Consider the following 20,521-nt stretch of genomic DNA (forward strand, 5'->3'; position numbering starts at 1 on the left):
AGTTTAATATGATAAAGCATGTATCCACCTAGGGCTTTACAGTTGCCCGTATATTAGTTAACTTCTGTTTTGACTGTTATTTTGTATACTTGTTTTGTAAGTTTGTTTGTTTGTGTGTTTGACTATTTGTTAAGCTGCTTGTGATCCAAGATCAAATGAATGTGAATATCAAGTATCAAGTGAATATCTATATTTTTGTCTTGTAAATATCATTAATTCTCTTTTCTTCGTTGCAGTAAAGTGTAATTATCATGATGTGAACGGGTCGAATTTGCTCGTGTCTAAGAGATAAAATGTAGCTCCACACGTAGGCCTTCTCAGCACAGAGTGGTGGGAGCAACACCGTAAGCCAAAGCTAAATCGTTAAACCTTTGACCTCTTAGGCATTTTATTTGCTGGGAGCCATGCACTCTTGACGATTACGCACGAGATTCCTAATCGTCCGGACTCTTGGGTAAGCTGACTGCGCTACGCGCTTCGCGTTCAAAAATTGTCTTTACATGTCAAGAACCCAGATGCATTGTTTTCCTCCCGAGCTCAAGCACGCGTCAAGAGATTGATGGAAATTAATGTAAACTTTTTTTTACGGGAAGTTTTTTCATAAATCAGCTATTAAGTATATGTGCAGGCACTGATGAATAACACAACCATTTCATGAAAGTGAAACCATGTTTCCTCTTTTGAATCTACAGAGAAAGTTTTTTCTCCATATATTTTCCTTCGCCTAAGCGAACATTGAGATATACGGCTATACCAGGAGACTCTCACTGACATTGTGCGCTCCACTTTGGACTATCCAGTTTCAGGATAAATAACTTCGTTTCAGTTTGGAAAATGTTGCTGATGACCGTGGTGATTACTCTTTCTACTGCAACTCAAGGTAGGATTCATTTGCATTGTACAAGTCACCTACTTTATACATCTTTGATGTACTCAAATATCAAAATCCCAAAACGCATTTTAGGTTACACACACCGAAATGACAGCTCATTGAGAGCGATCAGAAAAGTTTTACGATTTCGTGCTGAAGAAAGTATACGTGCATTTTAAAAGTTTGATGCTTAGTATATGACAGTTTCTTCGCACCCCTTATTCACACTGATAATTGAAGCGCATTCGCGTTGTCCCATTATTGCATTAATCCATCCTGTAGAGACGTTAATGTTTTAATTAGATGTCATTTTTGTAGATTTTTGTGATCAAATTGTGGCAAAAAGTGACACAACAGATTCCATTTCATCCGTTTTCTTTTCTTTTTCTTTGGCATGTGTTTGCTTGTAATTTCATTCAATGTTTCCAAACAAAGTCACTTCGTTGAGAGGCAGTTCTGCAAATATCAGGGAGAACATACTTATGCATCTAAAACTAAGTAAAACGCCCGTCCTTGATTAGCAGAAAACTCCTGCATTGATTAGGCTCATAGATTTATCAGTGATAAAATAAGACCATGTAAATTTGGCAAGTGAATTAAGTAATTAGGGTGGTCAGAGACGCAAGAGACACATCATGACTCAAGTACAATGGTAACTCACACACTTTCGATTTAATGTGCGCAGACACCCCAGAGAGGTCAAGTCCATTACTACCCTCTGGCTCTGTCCATTAACCTACTTTGAGTTGTCATTTTCACAGATACCATCAACAGACACAGATGCAGTCAGGATTTGTTTATTAACCTCATATGTTTTTTTTTTTTCTTTTTGTTTTAGAATCAATATCGTGCCAGTAGAAACACTCATCAAACAGATTAGTGGCCTGTGGGTTTGAAGTAATGTGGTGCTTGTTGCTTGTTTAGAGATAAATACAAGAACAGTGTCAAGCCGTCTGTCTGGTGCTGATAAAGATTTTAGGCTGTTTCTGAGCAGATATGTGGAAATAAAAAAAAGAGTTGCACCTTTGCCACTGTGATGAAAGAAAATGAATAGATGTCTAAAAACTATGAAGTTTCAGTAATGCCTGGGATAAAATAAGCGTATGTTTTGACAAACAAGTGTTTTTCTGTACACCTCATTCTCAAATTTTCCTCACGTACTTGTTTTATATTTATTTATCCGTGGCTGAGAACAAATACTGAACGTTTTATTCACTCATTCAGTGACGGCGCATGAAAAATTGATTAAAACTGCATTTTTTTTTTTTTATGAAAATCTTTTCTCTTTGGGATTGGCTCATTTCAGTACAGGCATAAAGATATCTGTCATTGCCAAAACGAAAACACATTAGTTTATCAACATGACACACAGAACACCTTTTGACAAACTACTTCGAAGACACGCAGCATGTCAGGATCAACCTTCAATTTCCAATGCTGCACTTTGGCAATCACAGGCAGGAAGACAGCGGAAGCGTCGTAGCCTGTCAGGAGGGAAAGGTTAAGTGTCTCCTCCAGACGACGGCTTTGACAAGTTGCTTGTCTGGACACACTGAACACCTGATGAGAGTGTTTGTCACTATTTCTCTGCCTTCTTCTGCTCACTTCCCTCTCCTTCTGCATGCTAAGAAATCAACACATTCAGAGACTGAGGATATAAAAGTCCTTTAATGGCAGAAGGCTTAATGCCCACTGCATTTTAAAAATGTTCTCTGAATAGATTATAGAGTATTGCTCAGCATTAATGGGGTGCAAGAACAGGGTATATTTCTCGTTTCAGCTGGTCTGTTCGTTCATATGTCTTCGTTTATTTTTGGAAATAGCCATCATGTACCACCTTCAAATCAGGGCACAACTGAAGCCTGCAAATTCAGTACACTGGCACCTGTGTTGAATGCTTCTTCTGTTGCTTTGCTTATGGTGACTATAATGTGTTTTTACTTTTTCAAATCGGTGCAGCGATGCCCTGTCTATCTGTATCTAAAGCTTTTTAAGTTGTATCATACATTTTTAAGCAAGTATTATTCATGTCGTCCTTTAGGATTGAAAGTTGAAGAGTTATCAGATGATCCATGGATCCATGCACCGCTTCCTGTCTTCCCACCAATAAGCTATCAGATCCTCAATGCTGAGTCCCTCTTTCTCAGTGAGACTAATCGGTATCCAATGGGTAACTCCAGTCTCCAGGCCCAGAGACAGTCTTTCATTCTCACAGGGCTCAGTGGGCAGCCAGCCATCAATGCTAGCTATGGGCCAATGTCTGTGGAACAGGTCGTTCCCCTGGATCTAATCCACACTGGGCCCAGAGTCCGACCTTTCATCCTGACCCGCCAAGTCCGTTCTTCAGCCCCTCTCATTCGGCTGTTGTTTCAAGCTGTGGGCCGAAAGGGCTTTATCAGTGAAGGGACAGACCAGACAGATCCTGGACAGAACGATGAGGGGTTCATCTGCATGACAGCTTATGCCTTCTGGGAAACACGGGAGGTCAGGACCACCTGCTCTGTCCCTGCAGACGGAGGTTTTTGCTTGGCTCACCTGAAGCCTGAGCCTATGTGGTTTAGCCCAGGCAGCACGAGATCCAGCCGGGAGCAGAGAGGCGAGATGCGGAATAACATTGTAGAGCTGTACTACCAGACCCGACCCAGTCCAACCAGTCACTGCACTCCACAGGACAGCAAGCAGCGGAAGGGTCCAATCCAGATGAATGCCGATAGTTTGGGATCCACCATGAAGAGGATTGGAAAAGTCAGCCTCTTGCGTTCTCCACCAGGGAACCCCACCTTTATGCGTCTCCGACTGGGGGGAGCTGTAGTGATACAGACCTCCTCCAAACCACTGAGACCCACAGACACAGCCACGTTTTATGTCTTCTTGTCCAGCATATCTCCCGTGGAGCATTTCATACTCAGGTTAGCATTATGACTAGTTTGACTCTCCAGCTTGCGATCTGCTTTGTGTTTGTGTTTGTGTGAACCTTAACAAATACAAAAATGGTCAGAAAATGTCTTTGCTCTGGATTACTGTGTGCTGGATATTCCCTGAAAACACAGCAAACAGCAAGCATTTTCCCCGGAAGAGGATTTGGAGTCCACAGCAGTTCAAAATTGGATCATGAGAATTGAAAAAAAAGAAAAAATAGGCTGGAGGTGAATGAGGCTTTTGGGATGTTTCTATCCCAGTAGAAAAACCGCCTCATATGTTGCTTTGAAATATAGGCCTTGTCATGCGTCTGAAAAGCTTGTTGTGAATTAAATGAAGTGTGTGACAGTGCTGTCATGGCACTTGATAGCAGAGAGAATCCTGTGGTTCCACTCTGTACACAGATTACAGAAATGCAATAACCTTGTGCCAGCTCAATTCATTTTTCTAACTGGAGGAAATTCAAAAGCATTCTTCCACAAATGGGAAAATAATAGCAAAATTATTTGGCAGCATTCATTTCTTTACATTTCATTATTTGTGAAGATATTTCCCTCCATAAATAATGCATCAACTTAATGGAGCAAAAAAAAACAAATACCTAGTAACTACTTGGCTCCTTTGGGCACAGATGAACTTATAAGGGAGACAGCTATGCCAGGCAAAAGCACACTGAGAAATGTGTTTTCCGAAGTCTAAACCTCTGTTTTGGAAGTAAAACATAACTCAGTGCAACTGTATTTTATTAGAGGTTTCATACCAATAATAGAGTTTGTTGTTGCTTTCTTGGGTAAACAATGTTTTTGTCTTAGTAGGGATTGTTGTGTAAACATCTAAAAAATGACATTTTCTGATAAATTACCTCCTATATTCCCTGCCTGTTGGTGTGGTCTTGAGGTATTCTTAAATTTACACACTATTTGTTAACATTTGGACATCTGGTGACACTTGATGGAGATGACTAAAGATGATTATCAACATAAAAAACATTGAAGAAGATAGTGTTCTTTCGCAGTTTCCCAAAGTATTCTCTCAGAGCTCGACAGTTTTTTTTAGCGGAGATATTGGCTCTTAAAAAGTATTGTTTTTGTTCTGAGGTACAGGTTTGAGCAACACCTGAGTCCCCCAAATCCCCGCCCTCAAGGAGGACCCACTTTTCTATCCTTTGCCCCCTCAAATGGATACTCACTTGGGTGGGGGGTGGGGGGGGTGGGGGGGCGCTAAGCCGGAGTGGAGCCTAGTTTCACAAAGAGATTGATTTTATCCTGGGAAAAATCTCTGCTCTACTTCACTCTTCTCTCCAAGATTGAGTCCAGACCCTGGGGGTTAGGAGAGATAATCCGCACCCTGATTGAAAATTAGTGGAGTTGTTAACCCTTTAGAAACCCATCTTCCTTTAGAGACTGTTAGATTGACATCTGCGGAAACTACTGCAGGGAGGAATAAACAGTATTCAGTTTATGCAGGTCCACTCTTCAAACAACTTTTGCAGAACAATACTGTGTCTGAGAGCAAAGGGACCCTTCCCCTGCCTAAAAGCAGCAGGTGGACCTTATCTGTACAAGAGATACAAATCAATAAGAGCCCAGACTGGAAAATAAACACTATATTTTGAGCAAGCAGCACTATCTGAAAATATACATTGTAATCATAATTTTGTGATTGAGAAAGCTGTTTTATTTGCACTCACTGTATTCTATTCTATTCTATTCTATTCTATTCTATTCTATTCTATTCTATTCGACAAAGAGTGCACATTTGTTGTGGTATAAGACTTTAAACTAAAGAGATGACAGGAAGATTACGGCCGATTTGGATTGAGTGCCAAAGATCTGATGGTGCGATTATGACTGGAATATTTAAACAAACTGCTATTTTTTTTTTTTTTATTCATATTACTCATATTACAAACAAGATCTTGACTTTGTTTTGTTTTTTTTCCATTTCATACAGCTCTAGCTTCAGCTTTATTTGCACTGTTCTGCTTCAGCAGCTCGTTAATTTGTGAAAGGGACTTATTTGACCAAGATCCTCATTAAGGAGTCTCCCGAACCCCGCCTCTTCTTATGCATACAATGTCTCTTCTCCAGTCACACGGAAAATAGGCCACACAAAGCTCCCTCAGCGAAATCTACTTGAAATGAAATAGTGAAATCCAGAAATCCTTGATTTATTTTCGCTGTGTAATGATATCAGTTCTCGAAAGTAGGCTCAAGTTTTCAGTCAAACCCTGTGAATTTATGTGCATCCATCCAGACTTTGATCCAGATTGCCCATCACTCACTGTGCTTACTGACAGTCAGATAACTGTGTGCTGCAGAGACAGGCTCTGCGCACATATAGCTGTATCAAACTTGAGAAATGCACTTTTGAACATTTGGAAGTTCAGGAGTTTGTGTTTCTTTCTTTGTTTATCCAACCCTCACACTCTTTTCTTGATGGTCTTTCAATATCTAAATTGTTCATCCTGCATGAATTTGCCCTACCACTGATTTCTCCCCTAATCTCATTTCCTGTTTAATGCCAAATATCGAATGGAAAGCCTACCATGCACGTGCTTAATACTAACGGATTCTGATCTCAGTCGATAGAAATCTTAATCGTATGTATTTATACATTTATATTTAATTTCATTGGTTTTTACGGTTTGTTCTTGCATTTGGAGTGTTAAATTCAATGCTGTAGTCTTGCTAGGTGATTCTGCTCCCTTCAATGTTCATCAAGGTTTTCTCACTGCTCATTTCAGTGAACTCAGTCATTTTTTTCTCTCTCTCGCTCTTTTTTTTTTTTTTTTCATTTTTTATAACTTAAGTGATGCTGATGAAGTTTTTAGATGTAACACATGACAACTGATAGCCCTGGAGCCATACATGATCTATCCATGCAGTTAGCAGCGGAAACCGAATGCCAGGTTAGGGAGTGTATTATGCTACTGATGTATCGTCTTCCATGTGTGGCCCTGAACCTCCTTTGAAAGTTCATCAAAAGTTTGGAAGAGTTTGCAAGACGCTCAAGTCCCATCCGTATCAAAATCTATCTATACATGTGCGATAAATGCCTCTGTGCTCCGGTACTTGATGGGAGGACAGGAACCAACTCTCCGTCTCACAGATAAAGCTGTTTAAAAAAAAAGCAATATAGCTCCATCTTTACATGGGAGAGGTTGAACGTGTAGTTTTTTTCTGGAGATTAATGTTCAACAGAGCCACACACCTAACAGTCCTCATTTAGCATTTGTGTCAGTACAAGCAAATGGGTATCACTTACAGTCAAATAACTGTTTAAATGTCCAACATGAAAGATTTTAGTTCTGCATGCATTAGATTACAGAATTCCGTAGAAGGAGTGTCCTGAAACTTTGAGACGACTTCCTGCTGAGTGTTTTTGAATGTCAGTGACAGATCTGGATTAAGGCACTGTCGATTTTGCCTCCCACAAAGGCCAGTAATGTGCCCCTGCATGCTACTGTTTGTTTGGAAGATTTGGAGGATAAGTCTAACACAAGATTAAATAGAAAGATGCTACGCAGAGCTGATGGGTAGGTGAAGTGCTTGATCACAGAGAGCCTTATGTTGATTTTCTGTCTGCCCCGAGGACATGAACACATTACCCGCCCCCCCCCCCCCCACCCGCCACCTCATTACTACTTCTGAAGTTCCATCCACTCTCACGCACCTATACATCAAACTACACACACAGATACATACACACATAAATTCACATAGACACGCTAGGCCTTAACAATGGAAAAGATGGGGCACAGGTATGAAATGTATAATGTTTCTTGCATGAAATGTAAACCTGTATGTAAAAAAAAAATAAGCATTGTTTTTTTGTGTGTGTAATTTCTCCCATAGGGCCACAGTGAGGAAAGGCATTTCCTTCAGTACTGCCAGACCCAGTGATTCTCATTTGTGGGACATTGTCTTGGAACCAGAAAGAGGGAGCAGTCCTCAAACCATCTCAGTCATATGTCAGAGGAAGACTGCTGTCAGTGGAAAACGGTAAGTTCTGTGGCCGTGTGCATCCACCTTTCTGCACCTTATCATCCTTTGATGTCTTTGGTCTTTGGGCTATGTGCTTAAAAGTTTAGAGGAATATGCAGTTGTTTTTCATTTTAAATTCATTTGCTGCTTAAAGAACTGTGAAGTGCTGTTCCAGACTACTCTACTTTGCCAGATGTGAAACCGTTTTCCTCTCAGACCAGACAGAATTAGGCAACAGATTGCAAAGCTGAGGTTTGATGAAAAAAAACAATCATTTTGGTTGCACTCATTGTTCTTATACCAGCAGCTGTTCAAACAATCTGTTCCACCTTTTTTTTAAAAAAATAAAGATGAAATATAATCCCTTTCTTGGGTAAAATAGGGGCAGGTCCACAGCGTTGTGTGATATCGTGATATTTTGTGACAGTTGATGTCAGTGGGAGTTCTTGAAAAAATGAACCAGACTAAGATTAAAGTGTTTCTAATGTCAAACTTTTTTTTTTAAAACTTGGTTTTAAATCAATATAAAGAAAAATCCTGCTCTGTGTCCAAGTATTACATTGTTTGTTTGGGTTTTTTGTTGTTTGTTTGTTTGTTTGTTTGTTTGCTTGCATTGTTAATCACAAATTGTGTGAGTACCATCTAACCGCAGGTCCATGAAACCCATGCAGAGAGTTTTAATAGTAGTATGTCCAGGACCACCTGTAAAGTTCCTCCTTTTTGATTTACAGTATATCAGTTCATTATCATCCATACCTCAACATTAATTGGTTTTTAATTAAAGACTTGTTTTTTTTATCTTTTGTACTTTTCAATTCAAATTAAAAATAAATAAATAAATACATAAATAAACAAGCAAACAAGCCAAAAATCTTCTGAAAACATTCATTCATTCATTCATTCATTGTCACAAGAGAGACAATAACAACAATTTCTTTAAACACTGGTCTACAGAGATAACTTGTGAGGAAAATTTATTTACAGAGAGACAACTGTCATAACTTACCTTTTAATATACTGTATAATACAGTAGTAGCAGAGTGTAGTTAACTACATCGTAGCGCATTATGGATCAAGGTATTTAAGAAAATCCCAAAGCAGGCTGATTTCAGACCATATGACTGGAGAGCATCTGCAGGTTTTTTTTTTCTCATTTGCTATCAGTATCCAGACCTCACTAATTGTGATGGAATCAGACTATTATCTCTGCTGTACATCTCAGCAGGAGAGCAATCAGCCTGGTTTTCACATAAACAGCTTTTGGATATTTTTTTGGGAGACTGTAATCCATCTTTAAAAATGCTTACATCTTATTAAGAAGATCCTTTATTTTTTTACTGCTTTTAGTCTCTCATTCTGTAGACACATTCATAAATTTAAAATACTGAAACTTAAAGGCATTAAGAGGTTTGGCATTCTGTACAGATTCTTTGTAGTAATGTTAATTGTCAGAAGCACTATACTGCAGTTGAATTGAATTGAATTGAATTGAATTGAACTGAACTGAACTGAAGCATACATTCTTAAACTGATTTTTGAACAGGTCTCCAGAATATCACAGCTGCCGACATTGTTCTTGTTTACATGCAGTTGTGTCCTTCAGAAGTATTTACACTGGCAACTATGTTTAGTCTAAACTTATTATTGTTTAAATTACTCTAAGGGTTTGACTAATAGGACTTTCAGGGTTGTTAGACCTCTGCAACAGACAGCGCAGCAACCGCCAACAAGCACAACACCCTCCCTCCCTCCCCCCCCCCCCCCCCCCCCTACCATCTCCCACAGCCCGACCCACTTAACTGTAATCATCCCTGATACATCTGCGCGTTATTCCAGCTTAAAAACCGGCACGTTCCACAGAAGATTAGAGTGGAGATCTCAAGTCTTAACGGTGGTATTAAGCAGCGAAGAGCCAACCTGAGAGGATTTCCCTTTACTAAGAAATTCATGATATGGCCCAGGGCTGATGGGATGGAAATGGGCCGTTTGCTCTTTCACCCCAAACAGCCTTAGTCCGTCATGGAAAGACCTTTTATTTCTGTACTGTGCAATATAAATTGCTCTCATTTGTCCTCAGCCATACAAAGGACAATTGTAGATTGAAGGTTTACTCTCACATACATTAGGAATGAGAGATTTCAGATATAACAGAATCAAATCCCATACATTCACAAGCTTTGAATAGGAGAAAGCTATTATTTTATGAATGCTAAATGCTATGTAATCCAAATGCTTTCAGTGTCTTTAAGTAGGCACACATTTGGATAAAGAATGTCAAAGTAAATGGTCGTGTGTCATCCGTTCATTGTCTTGCCACATGCCCCGCTAATGTGTTGCACAACCAGAGATATAATTGTTTTAATTGTCAATAGAGAGATCTCAAATGCAGCACGGTCAGCGCTTTAGTGATGAGTTTCATCACTTCCACATCTATAGGAAAAGTTGTTAAGGAAATAAAAGGCGATACAGGCTTGAAAATATGAGGGAAAATATGAGAGAGAGAGAGAGAGAGAGAGAGAGAGAGAGAGAGAGATTGCCCTTCTATCTTCTTCAGTTCTTTGTGAAAGTGGTTACAAGTCTTGGGTTTATTTTTATTGGCAGAGGTCTATTAGAAGTCCTGCAGCTAGACTTTGAAACTGAAGAGTCCAGTGACCAATCAGCGAGCCAGGTGATCACGTGGCGTCTAGAGCTACCCGGTAACAGACGGGACGAGGGTGTCATGAAGATTTACACCACCCCGAAAGACTACGTGGGCATGACCCCACTGCTGATGGTGAGCAATGTGTGTCGGCACAAAGCGTGTTTATTAGACACTTATGATTCAGTACTTTATTAATTATTTCCTTCATATAGTCCCTCACTCATCCAAGGCTTGTAACTGACCTACTAGGCCTGCTCTACTTTCATATAGATACCTCCTCCAGGAATAAGCACAACAACCAATATAAATGATTTACTGGTCTGTGGAGACCAGATGTGTGACATAGTGTCAATTGTAGGAAGGCAGATTGCCAGTTTTTCTGCCTTCTGTTTTGGTCTCAGCATGCCGCATCCCAAGCACAGGTCAACCTCCCTCTGATGCAACCTTAATGGAATAGACATTCATTTAGAGGATATTATCAAACATGCTGTGGGTGATTAAACATGTTTATATAAAAAAAAAAAGGGAGAGAGAGAGAGAGAGAATATGTGTAGTGAGTATGTGCTAGCCACTTTTAACCAGTGTAGCTCTTTTCTTAGCAGAAATTTCTATTTTCAAATTTCATTGAAATACACCTTTTTTACTGCAAGTTATTAAACTCTCTGAATAGGTCAATACTGAATTGCGGTGTCAATAAAAGGAATAGTGCATTCAGGACATTTGATGAGAGACTAGTTTACAAGGGAAGGTCAGGCCATTGTGTGGCATACTGCCTGAGACATCGTCTTTGCAGTTTAAAAAGTTGGTTTAAAATTCTAAATTAACAATTAGAGCCTTTTTGAGTTTACATAATATATGTTTTTGGCGTATATATAACATTTACAAGCTGAGATTGATATTTTGTCTAAGTTTTCAAATCACAGGCAACATCTGCCGTCTGCTGTATTCAGAGCCTACTGGTGAACAACATCTGTTGGTTGAACTGTTAGTTCAACCCACATTCAGACCTAATCAGCCAGCACATCAGGCATGCATGTCATGCATGGACATTATTTTATTAGAGGAGAAAGAGAGAGAGAGAGAGAGAGAGAGAGAGAGGAAAAAAAAAACCATTGTGGCACTAAATAGGCTCTGATCCACATGGCTTAAATGAATGTATCAGACTTAGTTTTTCACCATTTTTAACAAAATGTTTCGCAGGCAACCTCAGGCCTATTCAGAGGTTACTCACCTGCAATTCTGACTAATTTTAATTGTTCCACATCTTAGAACCAGTTGAGACAATTTTACTCGGTAAAAAAAATATATTAAAAGCCTATTAGAGCGCCGGTCATATCATGTTCTCTTGAAACCCGTACGCAAGTTCAAAAGCATGTATTTTAGTTGATTTAATTGACGTATCCAGTTCACGTCTATATTTCTGTGTGTGTGTGTGTGTGTGCGCGCGTGTGCGTGCCGATGTGTGTGTGTGTGCATGTGTGTGTGTGTGTGTGTGTGTGTGTGTCTGTGCGCGCGTGTGCGTGCCGATGTGTGTGTGTGTGTGTGTGTGTGTGTGTGTGTGCGCGCGCGCGTGCGTGTGTGTCATCGCCATTGCGATGTCTCTGCAGGAGACGGAGCTCCTGAACACGGCTGTGCTCACAGGGAAGAAAGTGACAGTCCCAGTGAGGGTCCTGGCAGTGGAGGCAGATGGCTCAATCACAGACATCACTAACTCGACTCGCTGCCAGTCCACAGACGAGGAGGTCCTGAAGGTAGGCCGTGCTGGCCATGCCTCGCTACTTACAGTCTCCATGTGCTGCTCATTACCAGTCTGACACCCCCAGAACATGACAACTACATTCCTCTGAGCAGTGGCCAGAAATAAAATCATGAACAGGGGTGGTAAAAGTACTTAGATATTACACTTGAGTTAAAGTACGGACGCAACCATAAAAGAGTGTTCCTCGTAAAATTCACTCATTAAAAAACAAATTGGGTCAATGTCTTAAAGTATCAGGCTTTTAATACTACTCAAGTTTTAAAAGTATGAGACAAAAAAAAAAAACAACAACAACAACAAAGAAACAAAAACGTTGGCCCTCTAAAGTTACTGAACCTCAAATATTGGCTTGTACTCTACAATTTAATGTTACTATTAAATCAAACATCTTACTGCCTAATATTTTAGCTGTGAGATACAATAAAATGAGAAGTACAAATGACCAATAAATGTAAAGGGTAGTAGAGGAGAATCACTCACCTCTAGTCATTTCATCGTATCACAATAGCTACCTGGGAGACTGGTGCGCAGCACACTAGTGTTAGCAACACTGCTTTGACATCCATCAGCTGACGTAGTCACATTGCCGATGATAATTACACACTGAGACAAGTGCTGTAGTTAGGCCTAGGAGCTCACGCAAATACACACAATCTTGCACCTGCAGGAATGTTTAAAATACCCTTCAAGTAATAGTAGTCCCAAACATGTTCAACAATATGCTAAAAAAAAAAAAAAAACAGCAATGGCTTAAGACTGCCTGTGCCAAAAGGATACAACGACAGTTGTCAGAAGAAATCTACTGGACTAAGAAGTATATGATATCTTTACATATGTAGTCAGACAGAATTTGAGAGCTGCTCATATTGCTCATACTCTGTCGGAGTACAAATCCGCAGATACACAACTTAAGTACACTAACAAAATACTTTTACATCACAGAAACCCTCCCAATATCTCGTAGCCTACATGATCATAGAGAGAGAGAGAGAGAGAGAGAGAGAGAGAGAAAGAAAAACAGAGAGAGCACAAGCAAGAGAGACAGAGAGAAAGAGAAAGAGAGACAGAAAGCAAGACAAGAGAGAGACGGAATCCGAGTGGCCTCTATTTGAGCTAGTGCTTAGCTACCCAGAGCACATCCCTGCCCCTGAGGCCTATCTTTTCTCTCTGTGTGTGTTTATTATGAGGACTCAGGACCTTTATCCAGTTATTATAGCATTTCTCCCCAGGACCACGCTGCTTTAGGAGAGGGTTTCAACAACTTAATCGGGTCAGATTTGAAGATGAAGCTGTGCCATAGTTTTTTAGCACAGTTTTTTTTTTTTTTTTTTTTTTTTATTATATCTGTGTGCCCTGAGGACAAAACTTGCACACATACAGCAAGGAACACACACACCGAGCAGATACAAAGTCACAGATTAAATGACCAACTCAGGAAGAGTAAAGAGCCTGTTTTGTTTTTGTTTTCGTAGCATTCACAGACAAAAAAATGAGATAGTTTCGCTAGCATGAATGAAATTCTGTAGCTTTTGAAAGCAAAAAAACAGAGACATTTTTGTGCAGAAAATCTACTTTTTCTTTTGTAAATTATTCCTTTTACATGTAAGGAATAATTTACAAAAATGGAACATATGAGTCCATGTAAACATGAATACTTCATTTTTCATTGTTCCGCTGACAGCTATAACATACAGTTTAATTTAATTTAACTGGCTGAAATATGGAGAAAATCCCATTTTATAGATAGATAGATAGATAGATAGATAGATAGATAGATAGATAGATAGATAGATAGATAGATAGATAGATAGATAGACTGACTGACTGACTGACTGACTGACTGACTGATTGACTGATTGATTGATCGATTGACTGACTGATTATTTTAGATGACTGCATCCAGAATACTCAAGCTAACCCAGAAATCCGTTTGAATGGTTGGTTTTGTTTGGATTTGGGAACGGGCTTGTTCACTACCGCTCTCCTTTTTAAAGGAAGACCTCACTAGAAAAGTTGAATAATTTTTACCTTAACATTTGTAATTACATTTATTCATTAATTCATTCATCTTGTCCAAAGCGACTTATATAATGAACACATACATCACATACATTGCTGTGCTGACATCAGACAACAGATAGTCCTGAGAAGTAAGAGGGCTAAAAATATCTCTGCTCTACTGGTATATTGCCAGCACATGCTAGGAAGAATGTCTCGATCACGCATTGCTGATATATGAATTCTTTGCTTCATAATGCAGTTTGTCTTATATTTATATCCAATGCCTTATATCCAGTTATCTTGAATTCTGTTTGTAAAAAGAAATAACACAGACTCCTTGTTGTTTTGATCCACTGTTATGGATCTAAACAGCCATTCAATGACTTGTAAAAGTATTGCAATGGAATTTGTTTTTCATTTTTCTGTTTTGAACACAAATTTGTAAAGCAAATTGTTTATATGCACAAGGACAAAAAGCATGAGATCAGCATGCATACACACCACAAAATAGAATTAGACTTCATTCCACGGAATTCAGTTCGACGGCCTGCAATTCCAACTTAAAAAACTACGTATGCATTTGAACAGGAACTGAAGTCCTCAAGTCCTGAATCAACCCCAGTCCTCCCGCAAATTCTCCATTCTTTTATAATATTCTGAGCTAAACCCCTTCATTAGCATAAACATGTAGGCCCTAACATGTTTATGCTAATGAAGAAGTGTGATGACAGTTTTTTTTTTTTTCTTTTTTTTCCATCTTTAACTGTAGGCTCAAATTACCTCACGTTACCTCAATCTTTGTGCCATTGTTGTGTTCTGTTAATGGAAACACATTAAAAATTTGCTTGTAATTTGAAGGCGTTTGCACACAGGGGTATCCATCATTTCTTTGAAATTCTATCAAAGACATAGTTTTTTTTTATGTTTATTCCGTCATTACAGATAAAAAAGCCACTGAACATTATTAAAACCCCAGGAGCACTGCCCAAAGACTGATTTTGTCGTCCCCACACGCAGGTGTCAGAGAGTTGCGACTACGTGTTCATGAACGGAGAGGAGACACGTGGAAAGACGAGAATGACAGTGAACTTCACCTACAGTTATCTGAGTGCTCAGTTGGAGTTGAGTGTGTGGATGCCTCACCTCCCTCTGCAGATTGAGATGTCTGATCCAGAATTGAGCCAGATCAAGGGCTGGAGAGTGCCTGTCACCTCAGGCAAGAGGTACATGCACAAAGAAAAAACACACAGGATTTTACACGTGCACTCATGCATTTAGATTCATACAAACACCTACACGCATTCAGGTTTGTGCAAACACCTCAAGCATCAGGTCTACAGGGATCCTTCTTTTGTTTAAAAAGATGATCATTACGATCAGTGGGTGGAAACCGGAATAGAATACACTTACGACATAATACAGCCTCCCAGAGTATTATGAAGGTTTGATGCTTTCGGATATCATCAGCGCATGATACCAATTACATGCTTTAACTATTTAATGATCTTTTAGTGTACTGAAGTGTATCTGTCAGAACAGGATTTTTTTTTTCTATGTTACTAGAATTGCATAGAAAGCTGCGCCCAGATTAAATGGTTATAAGTTAAAGAGGTCAACGCAGGGGTCACAGAGCTGAAATCCCCCATTCTGTTGTTTTTTTTTTAACTATTGACATGCACTCTATTTAATCACTCTAGGCATTTTACCCAGTAGCTTACAGATGTTTAGAGGTCAGTAGGATAACATTAGATGTGCCTGTGATAGCTGTAAAACTGCAGCTGTGAAGCCATGGTAACAGCATTTCCTAATTGCAGATCGTTATTTTATAAAAGGGCCCTCAACAATATTGCTTGTCTATTTTGCTATAGGGTTTTTTTTCGGTGGAAATGCTGTCATAGCTTTCCTTTGGGGTAAAAATACAGCAGGTGTGTATGACAGCAGTTCTTTGGCAGTTAGAGGACCTCTGTGTTCAAGTCCCTCCTCTTCATCTTGTATCTCTCAGAATGAGCTGGGACAGTGAGGAAGAGGAGGAACGAAAGGGAAAAGGCTGCATGCTGCAGTATCAGCAGTCTCTCGTCCGAGTGCTCACGGTCTTCAGTGCTGAGACATCAGACCTCAGCACAGACCCAAACAGAGACCCAAACAGCTCAGCACTGACCTTCTTCCTGGGTCCAGAATGGCAGGTGGACATCACACGTCTAGTGCGTTACTCCCTGAGGGTTAAGGATCCAAGCATAGCCCGACTGCAGGGAGGGACAGTGCTGTCTGGCAAGTCTGTGGGAGTCACCACTATACAGGTAAAATGAACCTGAATGAACCAATGAAGCCTCTCCTCCAGCAATGTTAAGTTCAAGTAATATAATATTTTCAGAGACTTGAGATTTGACATATATGTACATTTTGGTATGTTTGACTCTTGGCACTGGATTGCAGGTATTTTAGTGTTAAATAATTGTACTGTGTGCAGAAATTTCAGGACATATGAGAGGTTTCAAAAAGCCATTTTGTTGGATGAAACCAATTGATAGGATTATGGTCAATGATAGAAATGAGTGAGTGTAGGTTGAATGGTTTCATTTGATTTCTCTTTTTTGAAAGCCCTTCATGTGAAAACTAAACAAAACTGACCCTGAATATCGACAGGTTGTATCTCCGCTGTCTGAGGCAGTGTTAGCTGAGAGGATGGTCAGAGTGCTGGATGACAAAGTAAGCATCACAGAGCTTGGGGTGCAGCTGGTCTCTGGCCTCTCCCTGTCCCTACAGCTCAGCCCAGGAAGCAACAGAGCCATCATTGCCACGGCTACCACGAAGGAGGTCCTCCAAAGCCCCAAACAGGTGTTTGTTTTGACCATAAATGATACACATTAACCAGTATCACATTTGAGAGCCTATTCCCATATTACATACACAGAATTACTGGGTTTGGTGTCCGAGTTAATGTCGGCTGCTCTGTGCTCGCTGAAAACTCGGTGGGGTTCAAAGATTGATAAAGCTCACACATTTGCTGTGACAGGATAATATTTAAAAAATGTGCCAAGGGAAACCATTAGAGGCCCTAAACTCTTTTAGATGACGGCCAATTCAGATTTCAGATTTCAGTAACATGGCCATTTAGTTGACCCAGTCAATATTAAGCTATTAGGACTGTGTGAGAGAGCTCATTTGTTGATGTGATGGGCTCTGCTAATGTAATTCCTCGGGCAATGCATAATGTATTTCCCCAAATTATAGGACAGCCTGGGGAAACAGTTGTTCATATTAGCCAGTAGCTCAGGGTAACTGTACCACGGCTTGTTACAACAATTACACCATACTACACCCTGGGGTGGGTTGGCAGATGGATTTTTTAATACATAAATATTGATCCCTGGAGTTAAATGGCGCTTCATCCTGGAGTTTTATTGGACTGTCATGTACAGCATTGAGCGTCTGCACTAATTAATAAGAGATTAAAAGGATCATTTCCTTGAGATACAAGTACACAACAGTGAGCTGAACAGTAGATATGGGAACACTTTCACAGAAAATGACTTCTTCTGTAATACTGAATAATTACTGCTTGTTTGATCCTTAATACGCTGTACTTCACCAATATGTAAACTATATGAGTTTAGACTCGCCTATCATATTTTGGTAAGAGTTTCTCTGAATTACCTTTTAGGAAGCTGTGGTTGGCTTATGGATCCAGTTCAGTGATGGCTCACTGACACCACTCGACTTATTCGACCCCAGCGGCTACACACTTACAGTCACATCTCTGAACGAGAGGGTCGTGTCTGTGCGGAAAGAGTCTCCACCCTTCTCGGTGGTTGCCGAGGGCGAGGGGCAAGGCTTGCTGCTCAGGGCAGAACTGGCCATCTGCGAGGCCTGTCAGAAATCCAAACGCAAGAGCAAGCTAGCCGTGGGTGGAGGCACCATCAAGGCTGAGTTCCAGTCAGGTTGGGAGCATGGGGAAATTGTCAGGGTTGAGGAGAAAGGTGGCAGTGACTATGGCAACGATGGAGGAGTGCCAGAGAAGGATTCCAAAATGAGTCTCTCTTCATCGCGTGGTCTACAGGACAACCTCAGCAACACTCTAGCTGGTCTCCAGGAGAGTGTCATTAGAATGGTCACGTCCTCAACCAGGTCCACCTTACAGGAGGCAGCTGGTGTTGACATTTCCACCATGAATCCAATCAACAGGGCACATGTGAGTACCACTATAAAGCCCTCTGTTGACAAGGTCCTGGTCACTGTTGGTAGAGGTGGTACAGTGAGAAGAAACTACGGGAACCTGGTTGATGGTTCTGACTTTCCCTCCCAGGTTGAAATGCCAAAAAAGCGGCCACCCTTGGTGAAAAGTGACTTGGTACGGACGTTTGGTGCCCTCACAGACTTAGAGGTTGGCATGTATTCACTGATAGGAGTCTCCTGCTTGGCAATCGTGGCTTTTGTGCTTAACTGTGCCTCATACAGACTGAGGGTGCGCAATAAGAAGTCTCCTGTACAGAATCAGGGACCCCCTGAGCACCGGCATCACTGGGTCCGACTTGGCTCAGCCTTAGAGCATGTCACAACAGTACCTGTGGCAGCCGCCTGCAAACAGGGGTTGCCCAGGGACATTCATTCTGCAGTAGGTACAGGTGAAGAGAGGACGGCCACCCTAGGGAGAAGGTGCAACACCCTACCCCCAAGACCTCACCCCACGGCAGGCCGGTCGGCCACCCTGCTGGCAAAGCCCGTTAGAACCGAGCCCTTGCACTCTCCTACCAGCAAGAGGAACCAGGTCCAGTTTACCACTTTCACTACATTGGACATCAAACACCTGACGGCACTTAAGAGGAACGGACTGGACATTAACTGGAGCAGCCAGGCTGGCGGTTGTGGCCAATCTGGGGCCTGCATACAAACAGGGAACGGCACAGAGTCTAAAGGGTATCTCTCAGATGTGCCTTGGCCTGTGGTGCAGCCAGGGGCACGAGTGTAAATTGATGTGTTTGTGTGAGCGTGCATGTGTGTGTGAGTGTGTGTGAGTGCTGACTTGTGTATGATTTGAGTGAGTGTCTTACTGTTTGAGTGTTTGTCACAACACTTGTATGTTTCCAACATTTTCTACACATCTATTTATGTACATCTGAGGACGAAGATTCTTTTGAGAGGACAAGACTGTAGAGAGATTTTTTATATATTTATTCATCGTTAAGGTATATAAGATGTATAGTTAAATGTATATATATATATCCCATTTAACAATTGTATTCCAATCATGTTTTTATTCTTTCTGACTTTTGTACATTTGTATTATTATAATATTACTCTGACATATATGAATAGATGAAAGACAGTTAAAGAATACATAATATTTATTTAGTTTTCAAATTAATCTTTGTGTTTGAATACCTTCACATATATGCACATCCTGAAATACTCCCAGTGAGAAAGTTCAGCAAATTTATTTTCACCAGCAGTAACAGAAAAAAAAAATAATCTGGGATAACAAAAAAAAAAAACCCTACTTTTCTGTTTGTCTATTTGTTTATTTGGTTTTTTTTAAATCACAGAGTAATATATTATACATTTGGAAGTGGATGTTTACACTGATACCAGTGTGTCTCTGTTTAAAAGTGAAAAGCTATGTCTAATTCATAAAAGAAAGAAACCAATAAAGTAAATCAACACAGTATTTCTTGCTGGCCGGGTATTTACTGTGAGGCACCAAAGGAGTCACAAATGTCTCAGAAAACACAACTATTTCTGTCTCCACATCTTCAATTTCATTCAATTTTTAACCACTAGCCAAGACCTCCTGTTTATAAGGTGTGTAATTATAATGTATCTAAAAGTTTATTCTGGAGTGTTTGTCCATTCTCTTTAAATCTAGCTTGTTAACATGTGGCTCTTCTATTGACTGTGTCTTGCTGTAGAAGCCCTTTTCTGGCCTCCAACCTGTTTGCTGGCTCTGCTCATCAATATCTTTCTGTTTTCCCTGAGTGAAAAGAAGGAAATGTCTACAGCACACTTCTCCATTATAGTGAGAGCAGTGATGCTAGTCTGGGAATAGCTACTTCCACCTTCCACATTGGTGAAGGGCTGATAACTCTCGCCAAGCTATAGCAGGAGCCTCACATCTTGAAATTACTTTTCAGCATCTCATGCAAAGACAGTGCTGGCTTCGACTAGCCCAGATAATCTGATGCCCTCAACTACAACCCTGTCAGCAATGGATTTACAGAAAAGAAAGAAAAAAAAAACCTGTCATCCACTGCATTTGTGCAGAGTGGCTTGGGTCCTAACATATTTTTCCGTTAGACTCTTTAACCCTCTTCACCAAACAATTTTGGAATACAGAAATGTTCAATTCTCCT

General features: G+C 40.3%; 1 protein-coding gene across 1 annotated transcript; it reads left to right on the forward strand.

Annotated features, from left to right (window-relative positions):
* Nucleotides 1-834: 834 nt before the first annotated feature.
* On the forward strand, nucleotides 835-19,143 carry LOC115807151 (transmembrane protein 132D). Its single transcript, XM_030768023.1, has 9 exons — nucleotides 835-880; nucleotides 2,913-3,780; nucleotides 7,648-7,794; nucleotides 10,378-10,549; nucleotides 12,025-12,168; nucleotides 15,195-15,400; nucleotides 16,180-16,474; nucleotides 16,821-17,012; nucleotides 17,839-19,143. The coding sequence occupies exons 1-9, from the start codon at nucleotides 835-837 to the stop codon at nucleotides 19,141-19,143; spliced, it is 3,375 nt and encodes a 1,124-aa protein (XP_030623883.1).
* Nucleotides 19,144-20,521: the final 1,378 nt, after the last annotated feature.

Source organism: Chanos chanos, chromosome 3 (assembly GCF_902362185.1).
Source record: "Chanos chanos chromosome 3, fChaCha1.1, whole genome shotgun sequence".
Taxonomy (NCBI): domain Eukaryota; kingdom Metazoa; phylum Chordata; class Actinopteri; order Gonorynchiformes; family Chanidae; genus Chanos; species Chanos chanos.

Coding starts and splice junctions, on each gene's coding strand:
- LOC115807151 (XM_030768023.1), top strand. CDS start 835: ATGTTGCTGATGACCGTGGTGATTACTCTTTCTACTGCAACTCAAG. Junction 3,781..7,647: donor GTGGAGCATTTCATACTCAG/GTTAGCATTATG, acceptor TTTCTCCCATAG/GGCCACAGTGAGGAAAGGCA. Junction 16,475..16,820: donor TGGGAGTCACCACTATACAG/GTAAAATGAACC, acceptor GAATATCGACAG/GTTGTATCTCCGCTGTCTGA.